Source organism: Scomber japonicus, chromosome 12 (assembly GCF_027409825.1).
Source record: "Scomber japonicus isolate fScoJap1 chromosome 12, fScoJap1.pri, whole genome shotgun sequence".
Lineage (NCBI taxonomy): Eukaryota > Metazoa > Chordata > Actinopteri > Scombriformes > Scombridae > Scomber > Scomber japonicus.
Window position 1 is genome coordinate 24,804,737 of NC_070589.1, and position 21,223 is coordinate 24,825,959.

General features: G+C 40.5%; 1 protein-coding gene across 1 annotated transcript in view; it reads left to right on the forward strand.

Moving 5' to 3' along the window:
* LOC128369231 (microtubule cross-linking factor 1) overlaps positions 1 to 9,441 on the forward strand; it is a 70,417-nt gene extending 60,976 nt beyond the window's left edge. The window contains exons 15-16 of the mRNA XM_053330236.1: positions 371 to 1,937; positions 9,238 to 9,441. Coding sequence (XP_053186211.1) covers positions 371 to 1,937; positions 9,238 to 9,441 — 1,771 coding nt within the window. The remainder of the gene's footprint in view (positions 1 to 370; positions 1,938 to 9,237) is intronic.
* The last annotated feature ends 11,782 nt before the right edge of the window (positions 9,442 to 21,223 follow it).

Consider the following 21,223-nt stretch of genomic DNA (forward strand, 5'->3'; position numbering starts at 1 on the left):
GCTGCTGCATTTTTGTTGCTCATATATTCACATCGGTCCCTGAAGAGACGAGCTGTTGATTCTATTAACTGTTATTTGAAGTGACACTGAGTTTCCCCCTGGGTGACTTTTCTGTGAAACTTTGTCTTGTGGCGTGGAAAAGATCCAGCTCGCTTTTGCTGTTAAATAATTCAGACAGTTTTAAAAACACTGGGCTGCATTAACTTGTTTTCTCAAAAAGACACACACACATACATTTAGGATTTAGGCAAAAATTTATTTGTCTGCAGTGGGAATATAAAGAAGATGAGATCATGATCGGGTTGTTTGTTTGATGTGTGTGTTGAGGTTCCCAGCTGAGGTTAATGTGCTGTTTGTGTGTCCCGTTCAGAGCAAAGTCCGTGTGCTCCATGAGCGACTTCCAGCGGTTAATGGACAGCTCGCCATTCCTCCCCGACAAGACCCGCCACGGTGACCAGGGCCAAGACGACATCACCCCGCCCCTTTCTCCGGACGACCTCAAGTACATCGAGGAGTTCAACAATAAGGGCTGGGACTTCCCATCATCCACCTCTGGCCCGGGTCCGACTCGAGAGGCGTGGGCAGAGAAAACCTCTGAGGCCCGGGGAGGAGAACCTGTTCCTGATCCATTCCAGCCAGCCTCCTGGTTCCTCACCACCAGCGCCACCCTGACCACCAGCACCCTGAGCAGCCCTGAGCACTGCCACAAGTCCCCTCTGAGGGGCAACGGAGCAGGGGCGGCAGGGTTGGGAGTGGATCACTATGGGGTGCACATCCTCCACAGCCCCACCAGAACTGGGGCAGCTGAGCGCCCTACTGCCCAAGACCCGGACTTCCTGTACGCAAAGGGGACCAAAGCCAGAGGTGGAGGAGAGGCGGGGGTGGGAGCCAGCGGGCCAGATGAAGTGTTCAGCGGTGGGAGGTGGGCTTGTGGCCTTTTGGAGAGTGGTGGCCTGAGGACTTCTCCTAGCCAGTCTCCTATCTGCCCCACAGTAGGTTACGCCTCCTCTCTGGAGCTTCAGCTCTCCAGAAACTTGAGTGATGACATGAAGGAGGTGGCCATCTCTGTGAGGAACGCCATCCGCTCTCCGCCAGGGCCTGTTGTACGGGACTCCGCCTGCCAAACCAACGGTTTCACCACGCGAGGGACTCAGACCACCCAGACCATCAGCGTGGGTCTGCAGACGGACCTGCTGAGGAACTTGACCAGCAGCCCTCACCGCTGCCTCACCCCGAAAGGTGGCAGCACGCCCATCTCTTCTCCGTCACGCAGCCTGAGGAAGGTTCAGTACTCACCTGTCATCCAGAGTAAGTTTGAGCGACCCTGCTGCTCGCCAAAGTACGGCTCACCCAAACTTCAGCGCAAACTGTCCTCGTCCAACAAGGCAGACCTGCCCAATACGAGCCGTGCTCCCACCCCCACCACACCCCAGAAGGGCAACAGCGAGTCGGCGTGGGCCCGCTCCACCACCACTCGTGACAGCCCCGTCCACACCACCATCAACGACGGCCTCTCCAGCCTCTTCAACATCATCGACCACACCCCCGTGGTCTTTGACTCCCTGCAGAAGTTCAACAAGTCCCCCAGTCGCTCTCGCCCCACGCCGCCCTCCACCACCGAGCCCAGCCCTGCTCACGGTGACCACAGGAACTCGCAGGAATGCTTGCGGATTGCTCGAGGGCGTTCACCCAGCCCCGTGCAGCTGATAGTGGAGACGCAGGGGGACAAAAACCCAGAGGTTGTGAGCATAAGGCAGGACCTGTCGGCTCCTCCGGGCTACACGCTGGCTGAAAACACAGCCCGCATCCTCAATAAGAAGCTGCAGGAACAGAGCTTTAGAGACGAGAGGAGGCTGCAGGCTGGAGGACAGAGCGGCCACAGCAGAGACAGCAGCAGGCAGGCCGACTCAGAGAGAGGACAGTCTGGATGTATGGAGGTAAATATACAGACGCACTGGATCCATCGCTTCATCATTCATTTGATCTGGGGCCCATGTTTTATGACGCAATGATATATATGACTTTTCCTTGGATTTCCCTTGTTATGGTTGAAGACAAACTGTAAGAGATCTGTGGTTAACCAGAAAAGAAAACTCAGCAATACATCAGCTACATTATGATATGCATGATCACTAAAATGTTAATGCTTTTTTTCTCAGATCAAAAGCACTGACTGATGCAATGGTAATGTTAAAATATTTAACCCTTCTCAGTAATGAAACTTTCCTTCCACACTGTATATAGAGACTCTTTAAGGTTTCTTTTTCTTCTTCTGTACTTTCTTCTTCGTTGTAGTGTCTTGTAGTTTGGCTTTAATTTTCTGTGCTTTAATTATCACCGAGGCCCGACCGAAATATGATTTATGTGTCTGATCATCTCACAGTCAATGATTTAAGAAGAATCGTGGTCACGAAGTGCCATAATTTATCATTATCAGCACTAGAGTTTCTATCAGGAACTTAATTCAGGCAGCACTCGAATTGTCAGTGTTGTTAATAATTAAAAATCAGTCTTAAAAAACATCTTTCAGAAGTGCTAATTTCACCTAATGAAATCAGCTCTCTGACATGTCGGTCGGGCCCCTGTCGACACCCATTCAGCTGACCTGTGGGAAAAATAAATGTCAGATAGAAAACCACCTTGGGAAACATCGCTGGTCATGTTTAAATGATGAAATGGAGAGAAATTTACCTTCAGCATTCTGTACATACTGACACGCCTCCTACTTGGCCAGACAGATAAGAACCTCATGAAAGTAGGTCATTTTGTAATAAAGCTGTACATTAAAACAATATACCCCTAACCCCCCCCCCCCTCCCCCCAAGACAAACTATACAGTTAAAACCATAAAATGAACAGTAGGCAACATAATCCCACATATGCTGATTAATATGTCCACTAACATTTTGGTTTCACCAGCTGCTGATCTGTGAGATTGGTATCTGATCTGATATGTGATTTTATGGATGAAAGTGGTGTGTGTGTGTGTGTGTGTGTGTGTGTGTGTCTGTGCGTGTTTGCTGTGGTCATTCACTAAGTGATGCTGTGATTAGTGTGGACGAAGGTCACAGTTTGAACAAAGTAATGGATTGCTATGGTACATAAGCATGCAATATGTAAATACTGTGATACAGACCTGGACATGGGTCGTAAATGTCGTAAATGCTGTTGTTTTGTGTGATTTTACTTGATAAGATACACACAGATGTCAGGAAAAGGGAACTTTTATCACCATGAAAAATACCCATTTTAAACCATTTATAATATCCATGTGTTACTACATTTTTTTAATAAGCGATCAATATAGTGGTAAATTAAAGTTAAATTAAAAGAAAATTTCAAAGATGTTTAGACTGTAAGTACTACATCATTAATCTAACTTGCTCAAAGAGTGAGATAAATAACTTGAATTCATTGATTATCACACAGTACATCTTCACATGGAGGCAAAAAAATCTTATAAATGCACTTAATCAAGTCTGCACTGATTTGCAGCTTTGTGTGCATTGGTCTAATTGTCTGAAATACAAACTGAAATGTGAAAAGCTACTTCAGTATAATCTGCATTGAAAACTCCATAAAAATCAATAAGACATTCTCACAGGATTTACAGTATATGATCATATCACCCATCCCTATTCTTAGCCCGTCTTATCCAACAGTATATCTGTGTGTATCTACTCCAAGGTCAGCTTCCCATCAGAGCTCCTCTCATGTTTCTTCCAGGTCTAAAGTGTATGAGTGTGTGTGTGTGTGTTAACTGCTGTCTGTGTGGTCTTTGGGCTGAAATCAGTCACCTTTATTTCTCGTCGACCTTTCTGCCTTTGATATGCCAGACTTATCATGTATCTCCTCTTCCACTTTGCCCGGTTTTACCAATTAACATTTCCCGCTCTATCTTCCCTTCCTCCTCCTCCTCCCCTCTTTTCTCCTCCCTTCTGGGCTTTATCTCTCCCTCCTTACTCCTCCTCCTCCTCCTCCTCCTCCTCCTCCTCCTCCTCCTCCTCCTCCTCCTCCTCTTCCTCCTCCCTGTCCACTGTGCTCTGATCCAGAACCACACTGTCATACTAACAACTCCTTGGGGACTCTAACTCTGCTTGTCTCCGCGATGTAAGTTCCTCTTCCTCCTCCTCTACGACCTTTGGCGGGGGGTTCACCAGCCACACGGACCTCTCACCTCACCCTCTGCAAACCCCTCCCCACCCCTCTCACCTCCTCACCTCCCCCCCTTCATTAATGCATGCTTCACAGGACAGCAGAGTGACAGTGTGTGAAGCCATCGGAGTGGTGTCAAAAGTTGTGCGACGGCCTTGCATCTGTTTCTTCGTGTTAATAAGCGCATGCTCAGTTTTTTTGGTATAAACCATCTGTTTTTTTGTTGTTTTTTTTAAAGGACCATACTGCTGTTTTTGCATATTTTATCCCATTTACCATAAATCCCATTTACAGTTCTCAGATCCCATACCATACATTTAATTAGATTTAAATGAACATTCCCGCCAGTATGGTATGAAAATCAGATTGGAGAGACTTGCATGAGAGCGGTAATTCATCACAGAAAACATTTAATAAGATGAACAGTATTTAAACTGGTGAGGTCCAGTGCAGCTGAGAGCAACAAGCTGCACTGAACAGCTGCAACATCTAAGATTCAAGAGCTGTTTGCCAAAAAACTGCTATCTATCATGTGCTATGTTGTCAGATATTATTCAGTCATTCATTATTTACTATACAGGGAATTCTTTACAGAGAGCTATAGCGTGTCAAACTAAAGTTACTACGATTAGTCGATTCATTGATAAATCTGCAAGCTGATCAGTAACCTTTTCAGTTATTTTTAAAGCAAAAATGTCAAACATGTAATGGTTATAGCTTCTCAAATGTGATGATTTGCTGCTTTTCTTTGTTAGTTTGAAAATAAATTGAATATCTTAACATCATCAAAATTGAAGATGTTATGGCCTCTGAGAATGACATTTTTCAATATTTTCAAGATTTTAATTTTAGATTAGTTAGCCTTTTTTTCTGCCTGATGATTCAGCTAGTGACAGCTGGTAAAACAATAATTTTTATATTGCTTTTAGGGTTTAATTTGAGTCCACTAATAACGAAAATTAATCCTCACGAGGCACCTCGGACTCACTTAAAATGGCAATTTAACTGACTTGATGATGAATAGTGAAATCTACTAGTGCTACATTCCAGTGAGCTAATATTAACATTTCCCACAAAAATGGAAGTTACACATAGTTTTAAAAAGAATATTTGGACAAATGTAAGATCATTTTAACATTAGGCCCACTTAAAGTAAAGTTAGGAAAAGTAACACTCAAGGTAACCGAAGAATAGGCGTCAAAAGGCTAGCATTAGCTGATGTCTAAATGCTCAATATTAGCTATATTAGCTATAACTGTATTAAGCTAACAGACTGGAAAACAAAAACAAAAGAACATCAGTATTTTGACAACAATAGCGTTAATGTTAATTTGTTTTTCTTGTAATCAACAGTTGCCAACATCTAAGACTGATTTTTCCTCTTCAAAATCACCAAGACGCCATATTTTCTAGTACAATCCTCACTTTGTGCACTAGATGATTGTATGTATCTAAAGCAGTTTTTTAAAAGTTTAACAAAGTTGATTATCATACCATACAGAAAATGTGTTGTAAAATATGTTGAATTTGTCATTAATGGGATAAATCCCGCAGAACAAACGGTATGGTCATTTAAAGCTTACAAACTCGGCTCATGTGACTCAAACAGTCATCAAATTGCGTCTTGATTACTGGTCGTATCAGTTTTTGGTATATTGATGCCAAAATATGCAGCTAGTAAACATGACACAAACATGTTTCACTCTTGTGGACTCACATTCCTCAGCACAGGTTCTTTGTTGTCCTTCTGACCTTATCTCGGATTGTTCTAACACTGTGTTTCTACCAGGTCCTCCTGTTTGTGTCACCATGTGTGCAACTGGATGGACTGTGTGATCTTTTCTTGTAATGTTTTTTTTTTTTTACTTCTTTTATTCACATATTTATCCATACAGTGCTCTGTTTCCTCTTACAGTTCCCTCATCATCTTCCTCTCACACTAACAAGACCTGCAAAAAGATTCACTGACGAAGACGGCTGCTAACACGCATCACTGTCTGTGCTCTCTCACCTCTCTGGGTTGTTTGTCTGGTCGATATTAACTGAATATTTTGCATGCTTAAAGGAAAAATCCACCTTCTGGCACACCAGTATGTACAGTACAGTATGTTTTCCCACCATGTGGTACATTCAAGGAGTTGTTTTGGGATGAGGTGCTAAAATGGGGGGTTCTTGGTGGTCCCATTTATGAACTTAATGAAACGATCCCCCCAAAAATTTTGAAAAAAGATGGCTGGCTCTTTGCTGCACATTGATGCAAAGTATCCAGTTTGAAAAGAAAACACTAATCTTAAAAAATTAAGTTATAATCTTTAATATTTCCATTTTCATCCTGGTTTATTTGTGGTTATTATTGGTAATAATATAAGTTTCAGGTCTTTTATTCAAAATTACACATTTCCACCACAGAGGGCAGCAAATATACTTTTATCTGCTGCTCCGTAAAAAAATCATACAAATAAAAAGCAAGTAGTGTATCTGTTTATAGTACAGCCAAACAAATAATGGACTTAATTGGAGACTTATTTTGTTTCTGTTACGCAGACTCGACAACTGTCAGCAGTCTCGTAACAGCATGCATCATTTCCTGTGAAGCCCTTATACTGCAATTTCAACCCTGCATGGGAAAAGTATGAAAACTACTATATAGCAAGACATTTAAAGAATGAAAATACATCCTATTCCTGAAAAAAAGCTTCATAAAAATATAATGTTAAGGATTACAACCAATTTTTTTTCCAAGAATGTTGCACAAAAACTTTGATTGTAAGAAAACAAAATGCCCCAAAATGCAGAGTAAATCCCCTGTAGCTGTTTTAAAGTGTTGTACGGTGGATTTTCCCTTTAAGGCTGAAGCATCTACTGATCAGTCAGGGCTGATGTGGAGTTCACGTTGCTGTTTTCACTGACTTCCTGTACACATAACTGGTGCATGATCTGTGGCGTTGAGTGATCTGGTGTATTAGCATCACGTAGGAAATCTTGTATTAACCCCCAAGCCGCCCATTAAACAACTTATCTGTACCTCCGGTGTTACACTATCCATCAGTGGTGTTCAGAAAACAAATGATTTATTGATGGAGACGTCTATTTGGCACTGACGCTGCCCCAATCTGTCTCTGTGACTTGTTTTCCCGCCTATTTATCAGGACGTCCCGCAGGTCGCGTAACACATCACTCACTGGTGGATTCATCTTTCCATCCATATGATTTATTTCTCCTCAGTTCATCCTTTCACGCCACCATAGCCTGACTGTCATGTATTTTTAGCAGAACTAGATTGTAGCTTTGCGGGCTCCATGTCCCCCATCCTTCAGCCAAAAATCTAACGCCTGGAGATGAGTTATTTATAAATCAGGCCAGTGGTGTGACGTCCCGGTGTGAACATTCACCCAATCACACTCTGACATCATTTTGAAGGGGGGAAAAAACTCGCCCAAAGCCACTTTTCTCTCTCATCGCCCTCTTTTCCTCACTTTTCTTTTTTTTAATCCAGGGGACAGATGTATAAAACTCCATGTAGCCTCAATGCCATTAATCCGTGTTTGCATCATAGCAGAAATATGCATACACAGTCTTGAGCCAGATTTATAAAACGTTACGTTCGCATTATTCAGTGTTATACATCTCAGCCAGTGTGAAATTACGCCTACATGCGCAATCCATAAATATGGACTTTTGTTTGGACGTAAACCAGAACAGTTTTGTCCTTCGTTTGACACCTGCAGTGTTCTCTAACAGCTCTAAAGCAGCTCCTGTGTTATTATACACCTGTGTGTGTCCTGTATTATTACAGGCTTGGTCATGTTGGGGTTAAAAATAATAACTGTGTGTATTGACCATGTGACATTTGGGGTTAATTACTTTGAAAGATGGACCTTGGCTGATGTTAGGTATTTATCTGATAGTCAGTGATAAAGTATATGTATCTGCACTTTTAAGAAAAGTTCCCCCAGTCACAAATTGAGTCAAATATAGACAATTTTATATATTAGGCCCAATGTCACAAATCACAAATACGCCTCAAAGGTTTTTACAGTCTGTGCAGTACAACATATGACATCCTCTGTTCTTTAAACCTTCAGTTTTACCAAATTTTGGTGTGAATGCTATCCACAAGTTTGAAACTGTTAATTACGATATCTCCAATGTGACCTGAAGGCAGCATACAGTAAGCCCTGTCCCCCAACATTACTGTATCAGAATAATTTTGTGTTATATTGTTAATTTCAGTGTTTTTACCAGTTCATCAGATAATTTATCAGTCAAATCAAGTACAGATAATGTAGCCCTTTTGAAGTTGTGCAGTTTTATTCATTATGATTTGGTAAAAGGAGGTCACGCTTCATTTTGGGATGCATGTATTTTTATATTATGCTGCTTGTGGTGCTGATGTTGGTGCAGGTCATCGGCTCCATCACTGATAATGAAAACAGGTGTGTATTATTAGGTCCTCTAAGCAGGGAGCGACTCAGCACAATCAGGTGGTGGCAGGGAGGGTGAAGGTGACAGACAATTCAAATTAGTGCACTCATGAGCTTAAAATAAACACTTGTGGCAGGAGAGTCTGGCAAGTTGTGGTGTGACTGAGATTTTAATTTGTCAATTTTACTTCAAGTCTTACTTGGTTTTGTTGAAATTTGCTTATTTTTCCTCCTCAGTTTCATAAGCAACAACGGTGATATATGTAACCTTGAAATGTAAAAACCTGAACATTTAAACCAAAAATAGTGTAGGCAGGTTAATTTAGACAGTTCCTTCTTGACTTTGGAAACTGCTGTCAAGAAAAATCTCAACTCAAGGTCCACTTACTCCTTAGTTATAGAGCTTTCAGTTATATGACACAATCCTCTTTAAAGAGACTGTTTCAAATAAGATAGCTTTCCCTCTTTGTTATTATACCTCATGGAACGTGTTAAATCTCTTTTGTTTTTATACATCTGACCTCTGCTCACTTTTCTGTCACTTTCTTTCATTCATGTTTCTGTTTGAATCCGTTCACTTCCTGTTTTCTTCGGCGCTGACCGATGGCAGACGCCTCGTTGCTCACCCCTCTCTCTGACGGCTGCTTGTCATTGGCAGGACCTGCCTCGCTCTCCGGTGGCTCCGCCCTTGGACTCCTGCTTCCTGAGACCAGCCCGCCCGGCCAACCGAAGACCCCCCTCGCGCTGGGCCTCCCGCTCCCCCTCCTCCTCCCCTAAGTGGAGCGAGGCCTCAAAGAGGAGATTCACCTTTCCGCCACCAGGACATTGGAAAACCATCCTGGAGGGCGAGGAGCCGGCGTGAGACCGTCCTCTACCTCCGATCTCCCTCCTCCACCTCAGCCTGCCTCTCCTTGTCGGAGCCTAAAAAGACCCAGTACCTCAGAAAACCCCCCTAAAATCTAGAGACTCCCAAGAGACAGAGCCTAAAAAGGGGGGGTTGGATCCACCCAGTAGCACCAGCTGACCATCGAGGAAAAACAACCAGAACTTCTTTAGAAGAACCTGGAATGTACTGTAATACCATCGACAACAAAATTACAACAAAATCACATAAAACTACATTTCCATAAAAGGTGCCTGTACACACTTGAGTTACTCATCACCCCACATGTGTGTGTATATATGTATTTAATACATTTATATATTTTAATCACAATCTTGAACCTTTTTTCAGGTTCTGTAGGTCATCTGTCGCATTTATATGAAGTTTACACCATTTTTTTCTTTTCTGTTTACAGATTTTGTCTTTTTTTCTTTTTTTTACTTAAATGTCTTTTATGTTTTTGTCCTGCATCAATTCATGCTCAAACAATTTTTTTCTACGAAAGCAAATCTTTTATTTTTTGTTGCCAGCCTTTGAAGCTTGAATTCAGTTTTCAAGGAGAGGAAAGACGACACAAACAAGCAAAGCAAACAAACAAACAAAAAAAAACCCAACTTCTGCTTCTTTGGGTCTGAAGCAGAGGCACATGATGTCATTTCTGATGCTAATGTACTTATTTATTTTTACCTTTCTTTGGATGAATGTCTGACTCTGTAAACATGTAGAAGATGGGTGACAACACAGTGAATAATCTTATGCATATTTGGAAGGCAGTTGTACAAATATCAGTCAAATATTTGCATGCCTTTTGAACACTAGCACTTTAGTGCATGTACATATAAGCTCTAGTCATTTGTGATCACTCTGCTCTGTTGTGGGGAAAAAGAAAAAAAAATGTTGTGATGGGATGTTTTTTTTTTTTTGTTGTCACATGATTTGCATTGACTAAAATATGAACAGTTTTTAAGTAAATTATTGTACCTACCAGGCTGTCTTTGTACAGTTGTTACTATTGGATATGAATAACTTTTTCTTTTGACAAGAAAAAGGGATTGTGGAAAAAAAATTATGAATGTTTTAAATGCAAAGTCTATGTCAAAAAGTCTAACGAACTATAGTCTTATGTAAATAGTAAATGGTAATAAATATGAATGTGTATTTACAAGACTCTCTGCGTGTGTTTGCATCTATCACACGTTGTATTTATCTCTTCACCATAAAGGTTAGATACAGCTCGTCATGGATTGTACGCTCTTTCATTAGACCTGAGTTTGTGGTCTTGGCAGCAACAGATCCTGGACTGTGTGTGTGTGTGTGTGTGTGTGTGTGTGTGTGTGTGTGTGTGTGTGTGTGTGTGTGTGTGTGTGTGTGTGTGTGTGTGGATTACAGTGTAGACCACAGGATTACAGTGGGTCAGGGGGGACAGACACACAGAGGGAACGTGAATAAGAAGATTGTGTCCTCCCAGAAGTCAAATCCTCTTGCATCACGGTCATATATGTGCCACCTTACTTATGTTATCCAGCTTGTCACGCAAGACTAGATTATTTATTTATTTATTCATTTATTATTTGGTCATTTTTGTTATTTTCTTTCACATATCCTTATATAATGCTATCTTAAATAATATACTTAGTCTTATACGTTGAAATTTTGAGGTATCTGTTGCTAAAATGTTTGCCTTTTTTCACAGCGGACACCCGTCGATGGCTGTGTTATATTCAAGTGTCCCAGTAAATCATGACCGTGTGACAGTGAGCCAGCATGCACAATACCAAGACCCTGAAACTGAAGCGGCTGAAATTGAATCTAGCCATCATTTATTTTATTTTTTACACCTGTGGGGTTTTCCTGCTGCGATTTGTGAAAAAGACCTTCACTGGAGCTGACAGGAGTTTTTAAATTGGTTATCGTCTTCCAAAATGGTTCATATGACTGACAAATTATTTATATGAGTGTTTTCTGTGATGGTTAAGGTTTGGTGATGTTTAGGAAATCACCAGTATAGACAGAGGCAAATCCGTACATGTTTGCAGGTGCTGAGTAACAAAAAAGTACCTGTGCAGTGTCATTGTGTTTTACGATATCTCCAATGTGACATGAAGGCAGCATACAGTAAGCCCTGTCCCCCAACATTACTGTATCAGAATCATTTTGTGTTAAATTGTTAATTTCAGAGTTTTAACCAGTTCATCAGATAATTTATCAGTCAAATCAAGTACAGATAATGTAGCCTTTTGAAGTTGTGCAGTTTTATTCATTATGATTTAGTAAAAGGAGGTCACACTTCATTTTGGGACGCATGTATTTTTATATTATGCTGCTTGTGGTGTTGATGTTGGTGCAGGCAGGTCATCGGCTCCATCACTGATAATGAAAACAGGTGTGTATTATTAGGTCCTCTAAGCAGGGAGCGACTCAGCACAATCAGGTGGTGGCAGGGAGGGTGAAGGTGACAGACAATTCAAATTAATGCACTCATGAGCTTAAATGTGCCTGTAGATAAATGTCTGGTCTCAGCAGTGAGTTGAAACTAATCTACTGTTTTGTTTGCATGTACCTGTTCAGTGAGGATGAGGCTGAAGAGTTAAAATAAACACTTGTGACAGGAGAATCTGGCAAGTTGCGATGTGGCTGAGATTTTAATTTCTTACTTGGTTTTGTTGAAGTTTGTTTTTTTCCCTTAATAAGCTTAACAAGGGTGATATATGTAATGTAATGTAATGTAATGTATTTTTATATTATGCTGCTTATGGTGTTAATGTTGGTGCAGGTCATCTGCTCCATCACTGATAATGAAAACAGGTGTGTATTATTTGAGTAAATTTAGTGCACTTGTGAGTTTGTATGTGCCTGTAACCAAATACATTATTTACTGTCTTCTTGTCTATATGAAAAAACATATGTTCTAGTTTTTCCAGCATGTAATTACAAAAAGGACATTAATGTTGGGATTATACATGATCAACAACGTGATAAGTATATAATACCAGTTCGTGCATTAAACACAGTACTATGCTCAGTTTGGGAGACAGGAATGGTATATTTCTGATAAATAGCTGTTTCTGTATGAGATATTGACATTATTCCAGAAAACCATTTGTGAGGAGAGCAGTTTTTAATAGCTTTTACAGAAGGGACCAACACATGAGAGCATCCCTATGAAGTTAAAAATAAAAAGCCTGTCTAAACAAGAGGTTAAATATTTAGTGACATCAAGGGAGAAAAAGACATAAGAGGCTTATGTTTTTGTATAATGGGCTGCTCAAGCGGCCCACAGAGGGACAGGCACCGGCTCCTGATGGCCAGTCTGTTTCTGCCCCTGGATGACGACGGATGTTGACTGGTCACTCATCTCAGGAGATGGTTCTGCTAACAGCTGAGAAAAGTGGCTGGCACTCAGCCAACAGCGACTCACATCTCCGGGCATTGTTTGGATAAACTGACTCAAAACCTCCAAAAAATATTCAAATGTAATTAAGTGACATATTACTGTAACAGTCCTACAGCTAAAGCCTGGCTCCACCATGCGTGCAACGATGCAAACGTAATGCATTCTGGGATACTTGGCTGTCCCAAGCTTTTGCCACCTTTGGGCGACCTTCATTACTCAGCTACTCACTCAGTCAGTCATGGACAATTGCAGTTATAAGGCGGACTCGGCTGTTGCAATCCTGACAAAAAAAAAGAAGGGATTTTTCAGAACAAAAGCATGTTTAATTCCAGCTAACAGACACAAATTACACAATATTGCTTCTGATTATTTGACTCATTTTGAGCTCTTCACATCCAAGAAAATATGGGACAGTAATTAAATCTGTCAATTCAAACTATTGGTTTTTACTGGAGTACTCCAAAGCATTTATTGAGGGTGGGACAGAGGAGGGAAAGAGGGAGTGATAAAGAGGCAGATAGCTGAAGGCCTCTGTATACCTTTCATAGAGTTATAATGATTAATAATTAATGTGGGCAGGCTGCACGCCGGGGGCTGCTGATGGCACTGAACAGGTCAGCAGAGGGAAGAAGAAAATGGTCTGCTTTTACTTCCATCTGCCCAGAGAGGAACCCACCACTGCTGAATAATTTACACCAGCCCTAAAGTCTCTACTAAAACACACACACACACACACACACACACACACACACACACACACACACACACACACACACTGCTCTCCAAACACTGGACACTGCTTTAATGTCTGATGTCAGCTGCAGCAAGAAGGGCGTGACCTCCATAGAAGTCACACCCAAACACAGCAGATGTTCTGACGCAAAGATGAAGAAGTCTACAAATCTTTCTTTTTCTTTTTTTTAAGATAAAATTTTAGGTTTTCATGGAGGGCACTCTTTTCTTTGCTTTGCTATTCTTTGTGTCTGATCAGTTGCTGCATGTTAAATATCTAGCTTGTTCCTTAAAAACCAACCACTGCTACTGCTGTTCTTCAGTGACGTAGCATTTAGCTTTCAGCCTCTGACGTGTTCAGAACAACCGATGAGGGAAGCTGACAGTGTTTACAAATGTTATTATAAATGTTAAAGCTGCATGAAGTTGTGTTTTGTTTTTTTGGGTGTGGCATGAAGGCCAATGGGTGGAGGGGACTGGTGTTACTGGCCTACAGAGAGAGATATCTGTCTCACTATGATCAACTTTGTCTATCTGTTGTTCAGTGTTGGTCATTGTCTATCCTGCTGTTCCCTCCCTGTCCTGCAATAGTCTCCAACATGTCTCATCACCTGATTTCCACATTCACCTGGACACCTGCTCCCAAGTCCCCCATCAGCTCCTTGTTATATAGACCGACATTGTAGTCATAGTACAACCGGATTAGTTTTCCTGTTTGCCTTATTATGTGATCTTTGCCCCCTATTCTGTTCAATGACACATTCTTTTCCTCTACCTGTTCTGCCTATGAGTCGTACATTGCACCAACCAACATTAAAAAATGCTAAACATTGTAATTTTACTAACCCATCACTTTGTGCGTGCCAGAAGAGTTTTGCATGAAATGATCACGTGTTGTGTGTTTGGATCCACAGCGAGGTTAAATACTTACAATATAAATCCAGATTAGTGAATACCTCACATTATTTAACAAATCTTTATCTATTTAATCTAAAATACAGATGTTCAAATGCTATGTGATTATTTCTTGCTGCTGTTTGGTCCGTCCTCGCTTCTAAAAGAGAGAGATTGTATCAAAATCATCATAGTTGATAACAAAATGAAGTCCTGACATCCTATGACCCTCTTTGCTGAACTCCTAAGAAGATTTAGTTCAATGCAATCACCTTTTCTTCATAATATATTATGTTCCTGAATCGAAAGCACATCAGATCACCTGTCAATATCACACAATGACATAAAAACAAGATTATATTGAGATTTACGTCTGACATCACATAAACTGTTTGCTCCATTTCTGAAACAAAGTCACTTCTATTAGATCCAATTAACTGATAATAAAAGTAAACAAGGCCACTGGAAGTTTATCATGACACACACACACACACACACACACACACACACCTACACACACACACACACACACACACACACACACACACACACACACACACACAAAAACAGATGGTAAGGACTCACTGGTAATCTCAAAAATGAAAGTCACATTCGCTTTAATTATGCATAAAATAGTTTCAGATCTGTAGAAACTTTCTAGTAAGAAGCAGTCTTGCATTGTCTCTTTTCTGCTGTGAAAAACAGGAAAATTAAAGATGCTGATTTATAAATGAATCAAAACTTTGGGGTTAGGGTTAGGGTTTTACAAATGAAATCTAATTTTCTTGGTGAGAAGAAAAACTATCTAACAAATGTATTTCTCTGTCACTAAAAGAGAGTTCACAAATAGTTAAGGTGGTCTTTTGAAGAATATCGTGTAACTTCCTTCAGTATTCAATCAACTCCGTAAATGAAGCTGCTTTGGAATATTTGCTTGACTGTGATTGAAAAAGATAAAGAGAGGCATGTTGTTGTTTCCGGCTGTGATGAATAATGCAGCGCCGGCTGTCTGGGCTTCTCTGTCAGATTGTTTAAAGCAGTTTCCCCTCATGTTCCCAAATCTCTGTGTGATCCACTAAACAGATGAGACCAGTTCTCTCTTTTGCCTTGTATTGCAGCTGCCATTTGAGAACTCAGCTGACAGTTTTTTTGTTAAATCTGAACACTGGGGATCAATGTTGAAGTCTGAAGGGTTTCACACCACAGTGAAACCAATCTAAGGTCTGTGTAAGGGCAGACAGATGTGTTGCTTATGCAGATGTGTTTTCACAAATGCCCTTGACCTTTTATTTAGACTCTGAGGATCTCACTGGTTAAATTATGTTTCTATGCATATTGTGTTAAAACATAAATCTTCATCTCTACATTTGCCACTAAGAATATGTTATTTAGTTTAGAAAAATGTGCTACTTATTGACCTTCAAACTTTAAAAAATCATTAGCTGTTGTCTCATTTCCACCAGTGTCCAACTTCTTCAGAGCATCTTTGACTTTTGACTTTGAGTTCAGTATAAATAAATAGCCAACTTTTCACTACCAAGTTTGTAAGAAAAAGGATTTATTTGCTACTGATTTATAGCAATTGGTCATTTGTCACAGTGGGAAATATTATCACTATAATATCTTTGACAAAATGAACACTGAGAGAAAAATATGAAAAGTATGTCTTTGATCAAGGACCAGCCAATTCATTCATCACCATCCCTAAACCAGTTACACCAGTTACACCAGTCACATAGAAGGAGATGATCAGGTCAGAAGAAGAAGCATGAAAATTTAATAGGTTTTTTTTTTATGCATCAAAAATCCATCAGCACAAATCCCAGACATAAGAACAAAGGTACAACTTCAACCAGTACCTTCTCGCTGGTGTTTCTCCTCCTTCAGTATAACTTGTTTTTGACTTTTTTTGTAGCTTCTTAATTCAGCTGGACAATAACTCATCCATCATAATAGCTCAATCCTGATTTATAAAGATGAATGAATATTTAGTAATGTTCAATAAAACATTAATTACTACTTGTATGCTTGTTATAAGAACCAAAATACCAAGAATGCATTCATCCTCTCTGAACAGTGAATAAATCATTGCCTTGGTTTACCGTTTGAATACATTTAAAAGTGACCTGCTGTCCATACAATGAAAAGCCTGACATGGATAAAGACACATTTTAATCAATTCTATTAAACTAAACACCCCTCGTTCTCCATGTGTCCCGTTGACAGAATTAATCCTCCTGAAGGCTCCACGCTGCTTCGTTCAGCGTGCAATCTGTCAAAAAATTGGACCCCAAATTGCACATGCCTGCAGCTGTGTGCGAAGGCCTCGAACAGACAATGAGCGACACAATGGGCCTGGCTGTGCCATTAGCTTAGAGGTTGTCATGCCAACCGTACAAAAAGCCCCTTCGCTCGGCACAGGCAAAAGGTTTGGCCCCGAGGAGAATTCATATTGAGCGAGAGCTTTGCCTAGAGGCCCTTCACTTCTCTTCATTTTCTGTTACATCATTATTCATGTGAGAAAAAAGCCTGCTCTCGTCCTAAACTCCCGTCGGGGCCTCGAAGACCAGAGCGGTGGCAGCTACGAGTGTGCTCAAGCTGCGGTAACAGCAGGGCAGAGGCTGAGTGTCAAGTTTTTTTGGATGTCAGCTCCACAAGAAATGCACTATTGTATGACTAAACAGACAGTCCCATTGTGTGGAAGATTGTGACGACCGTTTGAACCCTGAACTGAACCAGCAGGGCCGCTGCTCAGGCTGGCGTGGAATCAGAAACAAAATGTCCAGCAAAGAAAACATTTGAAGTTCAGCTGAACATGAGATGACAAAATAAATACTCACATCCTTAACTTGAAAAAACTTAGTCCCGATAGAGAAAAAATGGAATTAAAAGTCCCACATTCAAAAGTATTAGTAGCAAAATACACATATGGAAAGTTAAAGTACTCGTTCGGCTGAAAAATGCCTCTGTGAGTGATATAATATCCTATTTGACATTATTAGATTCTTAATACCGATGCATCAATATGTAAGCAGCATTTTACTTTTGTAGCTGGTTGACGTTGAGCTACATGGTTTCATCATCATGAGATAAACCTGAGAGGTCACAAGATGATTAATGGCGTCTTCAGCGTAGGCGACAACAACGATCGTTTATTGCCTGCCACACTGTGTGAAATGCCTGTGATAAAGACGTAGTTGCAATCTGCGTCATACATTATGATATCAGTGTGAAGCATGTCAGCAAGTGCACTGACTGTGTGGCAAATCTTAGCTTTTTAATGTAAATAGAAAAAAAGTATATGAGAGCAGAGACTTGTCATCAGTTTGTGTTGTCCATCTGTAGCCGAACTATGCAGGATTTTCCTAGTATTTATCTGCAGAGACTCTCTCCTCTATCTGTCTGGGTTTGGGACACTTCTGGGCGTAAACCTTTGGGCAGTGGGTGCATAATAGCCCCCAGTCAATAGCAACACAAGGGGTCGGGACTCATAGTGTAGCGACCAGGTTGCATCTCTGTCTCCGTCTCTCTGCTCTGCTCTGCTCTCTGTCTCTGAGTCATGGCTGTATAAAGAGCTGCAGGCCTGTGTGTCTGTTGACCGAGGGCGGGGCTGAGCTACACACACGCAGAGCAGAGAGGATGAAACTCTGCATTCACACAAAATCTACCAATGTGGCTCCTTCCCTCAGGGTTTTGCGGAGGTGTGGGCGTGTTTTATTTATGCTTTAGAACATAACCGCTATTAAACAGAATCAGAAAATAACTTTTTATTTATCTGATTCACAGCTTTGATTTCTCTGGCACAGCTCACCCTCTTTATTCACTCTCTAGCTTGCTTAACCAGAGAGGAGCCAACTTTGAAAGCTCAAACTGACAAATCCTGCATAGCATATCTTTAAAAATGCAGCAAAGTCAGTTTAACCTCTTTTTTGGGGGGGGGTTGTAAGTGTTTTCGCCCTGAACTTTTAAATTAATTTACAAACGTCACATCAGCCGGTGTATCCTGCGTCATTTCATGTCGTATTCTCATTGGTTTTTCGTAGACATGAGTCACAGCAGCAGTCACTTTGTGAGAAATGGTCTTAAATTTCTGACACGGTCATAATTTTGCCTCAGGCTGTCTTTGATTGCCAAAGCTCCCCACTCTGTCATCTATGGATGTGTCTCACAGTGAGATATAAGAGCACCGTTTTTTACATTTAAAAAAAAAAGATTGACAACTTCCATTTCAGACAGCCCGAAATCACACAGTGTAAATGTAGAGAAGGCTTAATGGAAGAGGAAGAAAAAGGAAGCTGCACAAAGATGTACCTAATCTTTGCTTTTTATAAAACAATGGAGCATTTTACCTCTTTGGGCCTTGAACATTTACTTAAATGACAACATGTCTTTTTGGGGACAACTCATGAACACTATAAAACAGAGTCCAGGGGCTGCAAGCTATTTAAAATTCAACAATCACAAAATTATAAACGATCATATTTTTTTAATGTAAAACTTGAATCTGTAACTATAACTGACAATATTTTCCTCTGAAATGTAAAGAAGTATAAGATAGCATAACATAGAAAAAGCACAAATGCCTTAAAATTGTACTTACAGTATTATACAATATACTATATGTTGCACTCTGTATAGCATGAAAACTTCCACATTTTATCCAGCGCATGTTTAATATTTGGGCTGAACTTTAACTTGTGGTTGACCTCCACATTTTTATGTCAAGGCCTCCTCTTCAACATATTTAGTTATAAAATAACAAGACCGGCTTCAAGTTCAGTTAGACCATCTGTCAGTCCTTTGAAGAGCAAAAACAAAAAGACGCCATTCATTTGGTGCCTCCTTGATTCTTCTTTTGTGTGTGTAATTTGCTTTGGATGTGCCCAGTCTTCTTCACACACACACACACACACACACACACACACACACACACACACACACACACACACACACACACACACACACACACAGAGCGCTCACATCTTTGTGTCGCTCACAGTGGGCCTCTGGTTTCACACAGTCTGGGATGTATAGTGTTGAAACCTCCAGGTCCCACAACATCTGAGGCAGTGTGGATGGATAGCTGAGTCTCCCTCTCTCTCACTCTGCGGAACGATACCACATCAAAAACAATGACGGAGGATTTGAGGCCGTAATCCTCTGGTGGCTCGGGGTTGTGGAAGGTTGGAGAGGAGTTGCAATTCTTCACACACATTAATGTTCTGTCTTTGCTTCCAAATCAGGAGGGAAAAGTAGATTTCAAATCTTTAAACTATGTTGCAATAATCAGTATGTTTCATATTCAGCACACACACAAAAAACATTTTAGACACTGAAGTGCTTTCAGGAATAAAGCCATGAATGTTTTTTTATTAGTCAATTAAATTCATACAAAGTTCAGTAAAGAGAAAATCTGAATGAAATCAATATTTGTTGAGAGCAGCTTTGCCATTACATCAGCAGCAGTTCTCCTCAGTACACCTGCACACTGTTTTTCAGATAGTTTTCAGTTCAGTTGTTCTTACATGGTGGAGAAGTTTCCACAGTTAATCTTCTGTGGATTTTGGCAAATCAGCTGCTTCTTTGTATTCAAGTAATCCTGGACTGACTCTATGCCGCTGAGATTGGGGCTCTGTGGGAACCAAACCATCTACTGCAGGACTCCTTGTTCTTCTTCTCACTAAAGAAAGTTCATTATGACTCTGGTTGTATGTTTAAAGTCGTTGTCATGCAGTAAAATACATTTGGGAGTAATCCAACGTCTTCCTGATGGTATTGCATAATGGATAACAACCTAAATATGTAAACTGTCAATGTGGTCTTTTGCACAGGACTGTATATCTTTTTTTATATTGAGCATCAGACTAAGAGCTCATTACTATAATTTACAACATGTTAATTGGTTGGACCTCACTGAAAATATGGAGTAGGGTTCATATGTAGCTGTTTATTGCTAAAGGTATCATTGATGAACGTACTGGTCAGCTTTCTGGAATGCTTTCTCCTGTTTCTTACAACAGTCAGGCCAGATCATCTACACAGATAATCATCAGTATCCTTGGAGTCTGATGTGAACTTGGTAAAACTGTATTTCTATATTATACACCATGGGCTTGGAAAATAAACTGCCCAAATCATGTAAAAATACCGCCAAATAAAAGAGAAAAAAAGGGGAAAAAATTCAGTGACACAAACACACACAAGGTCAAATCTCTCAAATCAGAGACAGAAATAAGATGACAAATGTTTGCAAAGTTCAAAAAGAAAGCAAAAATAGTGAAAACATTTAGTAAAAGTCCATAATTCTCAACTAACAACAAAAAACATAAGCCATCTAAATCTTTAAAGAAAGACTCACAGTTTTGCTTCTCTAATGTTCCTGAAATAGTCAAAACTGTGAATAATTGAAATGTAATCTCCATTTTCTGTTACCTAGAGACAAATCAGGACTCCAGTTTAAAAGATATACTGAGAGTTATAGTTGATATAGATAGATAATCTATAGATATATAGAATAGCTTTGTAAAACTTAAATATGTCCACCTCTTTACGATACAGGAGCAGCTTATTAATAATTCATTGCGTGCCATAATGTCATCAGGCGGTTGTTCAGAGGCTGTCAGTATCCAGCTGACTGTCACTTTGTCAGGACTGCTCTGTCAGCGGTGACCAGCTCCTCCTTTCAGCCTCTAAAGTCGCAGTTAGTGAAATTAAATCTCCTTAATTCAGTTACAAACTGCT